Source organism: Hipposideros armiger, unplaced genomic scaffold (genome assembly GCF_001890085.2).
Source record: "Hipposideros armiger isolate ML-2016 unplaced genomic scaffold, ASM189008v1 scaffold_619, whole genome shotgun sequence".
Taxonomy (NCBI): Eukaryota; Metazoa; Chordata; class Mammalia; order Chiroptera; family Hipposideridae; genus Hipposideros; species Hipposideros armiger.
This window is the reverse complement of record NW_017731969.1, coordinates 80,303-83,984: the sequence shown is the minus strand read 5'-3', so window position 1 is coordinate 83,984 and position 3,682 is coordinate 80,303. Positions and strand designations below refer to the sequence as shown.

The 3,682-nt window shown below is 56.0% G+C and overlaps 1 protein-coding gene across 2 annotated transcripts in view; it reads left to right on the top strand.

Moving 5' to 3' along the window:
* The window catches only part of EHD2 (EH domain containing 2), a 23,392-nt gene continuing 19,710 nt past the window's right edge, over positions 1 to 3,682 (top strand). The window contains exons 1-3 of one of the 2 annotated variants that reach the window (XM_019625219.1): positions 1 to 112; positions 1,738 to 2,200; positions 2,747 to 2,844. In XM_019625219.1, the coding sequence (XP_019480764.1) occupies positions 1,797 to 2,200; positions 2,747 to 2,844 (502 nt within the window). In that variant the 5' untranslated portion in view covers positions 1 to 112; positions 1,738 to 1,796. Of the gene's footprint in view, positions 113 to 1,734; positions 2,201 to 2,746; positions 2,845 to 3,682 lie in introns of both variants that reach the window. The other variant, XM_019625218.1, reaches the window with a different exon arrangement.

The window sequence follows — 3,682 nt, the reverse complement described above, 5'->3', positions numbered from 1 at the left end:
CAGACGGCTCCGGACGGGACCGCGAGCACAGGCCGCTCCGCGGGCGCCTCGGATTCCCGCGGGACCCCTGCCCAGCCCGCCCGTCCTGTCCAGCCGCCTGCACGCCCCATCGGTGAGTGGCCCCGACCGCAGCTGTCGCCTCCCCACCTCTGCCCGCGGAGCTCGGAGCCTGCCCTTGCTCCCAATTAGTCCCCTGCTCTCCAAGACCCTCAGTTCTCTCCCCGCAGTGTCTAACGGTCTCCCAGGTGCCCCCAGTCCCTCCCGAAACCTGTCTCCCCGGCTCCCCCCAACCCCTTCCAGTCTGTAACAGTGTCCCCCACTCTCCGCGTCCCTCCCAGTCTTGCCAAGTCTCCCCCAGTCTCCTCAGTCTCCATTAGTCGCTCTCAACTCCCTTCCCCACCCTCTCAGTTAGACTCTTCTTTGGCGTCTCCCAACACCACCCTCCTCTATCTCTGCCCTACTTGATACTCCTCCCACCTAAGAGCTCCTCCCTTACCTCATCAACCCCATCGCCTGTCCAGCCACCCAAAACGTCCTTCCAGTGATGTCCCCCAGACCTCTCCCTGCCCAGGACACTGTCCGAAGCCCCCTTCCTTTGCCAACATCCCAGGTCCCAGCTCCCACCTCTTTTCTACCTCTCCCACACTCCTGCCCCAACTCCATTTTCTTTTTCTTTTCTTTTTTTAAAGAATCATTATGGTTTTATGGATTTTTAACATATTTGATTTACAGTTATTTTTGATGCTCAAATTGTTGTCTCTTTGGCCAGTGGAAGTCCCATCAATCTGGGTCCTGTGTCCCTGTGATTTGCCCCATCCGTCTTTGAGTACTTCCCCACTGTCTAATCCAGGCTCACTTGTTCTTTCTCTGCTGCAGCCCTAGAATCAGCCATTTCTTTAAGGAGCCCTGATATCTTTTAGTGGAAAATAATAGTTAGAGGCTCCAAAAGCTGGTTCTGTGAAAAGATCAGTAAAATTATAAGCATCCAGTTAGACTGATCAAGGAAAAATAAACAAAGACACAAATGACTGATATCAGGAATGAAAGCGGGGACATCACTACAGATCCTACAGAGAATGAAAGGCTAGTAAGGGAATATAGAGAACACACTCTGGGTGCTGGGGGTGCTTGTTGCTGCTGGGTTAGAGAAAGTCTCCCTAACTCCTTAGACCTATGATAGGAGCGTAGTCTCTGAACTCAGGTTACCTGAAGTCCCAGTGTGAGCACTTTCTAGAGCTTTTGGCAAGCTATTGCTATCTCCCTGAGCCTCCATTTCCTGGTCTGAAAAGTAGGGATAATAATAGCCCTACCTTACAACGTTGTTATGGCTCTGAGTGGGTGGAGGCTGGATCCACAGCTCCTGATAACATGGTGTGATTTTAGTGACAACGTATGAAATGATGGAAGGGGAGAAGGGAGGCAGACGAGAATGAAGGAATGAAGGAATACATTTCTTCCAGGCAGCCTCTGCATTTTTTCCCTTTGTCCATCCATGGTTTTCCACCATAACTTCTCTTCTTCAATCGTTTCACCATTAATCTCTCTCTTCCTTCAGCTGGAATAATCACCTGCTTCCTACTTTAGCCATCACCTCCTGCCATCCATCATCAGTGCTCTATGCTTCTCTTCCTCTACCCATTCCACTGTCCTCCTCTTCCCATTCCGCGTTGAGCTCCCTTCCTTCTCCTCCTCCTCCACCAGGCAGTCCCCCATCAACACCCTCTCCTTCTCCAGCAGGCAGCTCTCTCCCTGCACATCTCCTTGGGCGAGCCCAGCAAGGGTAACGTGCAGCCACCATGTTCAGCTGGCTGAAGCGAAGCGGGGCACGGAACCAGCAGCCCGAGGCCATCCGCACCGTGACCTCTGCCCTCAAGGAGCTGTACCGCACCAAGCTGCTGCCTCTGGAGGAGCACTACCGCTTTGGGGACTTCCACTCGCCGGCACTGGAGGATGCTGACTTCGACGGCAAGCCCATGGTGCTGGTGGCAGGCCAGTACAGCACGGGCAAGACCAGCTTCATCCAGTACCTGCTGGAGCAGGAGGTGCCAGGCTCCCGCGTGGGGCCGGAGCCCACTACCGACTGCTTTGTGGCCGTCATGCACGGTGACACCGAGGGCACCGTGCCAGGCAATGCCCTCGTCGTTGACCCAGACAAGCCCTTCCGAAAACTCAACCCCTTTGGAAACACCTTCCTCAACAGGTGTGTAGCTGGGAGCCAGGAAGGCATCTCTCTGTCCCTGGCCCCCATTTCTGTCCCTTCTCCACCTGCGTTTCTTTCCTTTCCAGCACCAATTTCCTTCTCTCTGCCTGATCCTCCCCACTTCCTGCCTCTGCTACCCTGCCTTCTCTAGAGGAACAGTGGAGCCAGTGGAGCCAACCTGCCTGGGTTCCACTCCGGTCTCCTGGGTGGTCTTGGGCAGATGACTTAACCTCTCTGTGTCTCTCTTATCCTCATCTGGTAAAAGGGGATAACCATAGTCCCTACTCCATAGGGTTGTTGTGAGAACTAAATGAATTAATACCTACAAAGTGCTTAGAACAGTACCTGGCACCAAGTACATGTAAGTGCTCAGTAAACACCAGCTCTGATTTTTTTATAGTTATTCTCTGTCCTGATCTGCCTTTTCTCTTTCAAGTCTTCCATTCTCTGTGCCTGATCCACCCTCTGTGCTGTCCTGGCTTCCCTTCTTATGTGGTCTCCTCCTGCGTCCCCCTTCATTGACCCCTGCCCTTCCCTCTGCCCCAGGTTCATGTGTGCCCAGCTCCCCAATCAAGTCCTGGAGAGCATTAGTATCATTGACACCCCGGGCATCCTGTCAGGTGCCAAACAGAGAGTGAGCCGTGGTAAGTGAGACTGGACTCCAGGGTCTGAGGGAGGAGGGGCTGGGGCCCTGGACTCCTGGGCCTGAGAGAGGAGGTTGCTGGGTGCCTGGACTCCTGGGTCAGAGGGAGGAGGGCCCCAGGTCTCTGCTAGAACTTGTCCCTGTGTCAGCTGGCCCTGAGCTGGCTGGGAAGCGTAGGGAGCTAGTGGAAGGAAGGCTGTGATTCCCCCATGTTGGTGCACGTTGCTGGTGGGGGAGGTGGGTGGGTGAACACGTGTGAACAGGCCGCAGCTGCATGTCTAGGCATCCCTAAGGACAGAGAAGGAGAGATCAAGAGAGACAGAGAGAGAGAGAGATACACAAAGTCAGAGACAGAGAGACAGAGAAACTCGGGGCCCAGAGAAGAGGCAGAGCTTAGCAGGGAGGCCCTGGGCACTGCAAGCTCCTGGCAGAGTCTGGGCCACAGATGAGGCTGAGAAGGGGCTGGGAGGGGGGATCTGGGCAGGGGCCAAGGCCTGGCCTGGAATTTATAAACAGCTGTGCAGGGGGAGCCGAGGGAGGCGAATTCCAGCGGGGCCTCCAGAACCTGGCCCCCACCGCTGCCCAGCGTGGCTCAGCATCTGCACCCCACACCCACACCCCAGCATTTCTGTACCCCGCTCCGCGCCCCAGGGGCCAGGAACTGGGGCAAAAGAGGCTGCAGTGTGGGTCAGAGGGGACCGGGAGGCTGGGCCTCGGGGCAGGGCGAGGGCGCGGAGGGTTACGGTGTTCCTGGCTGCCGGCCCAGCCCCAGCTTTCGTGCTTCCCCTGAGAGAAAGGCAGGGGGCAGCTGCAGAAGCGATTGGGAGGGCGTGCTGCCA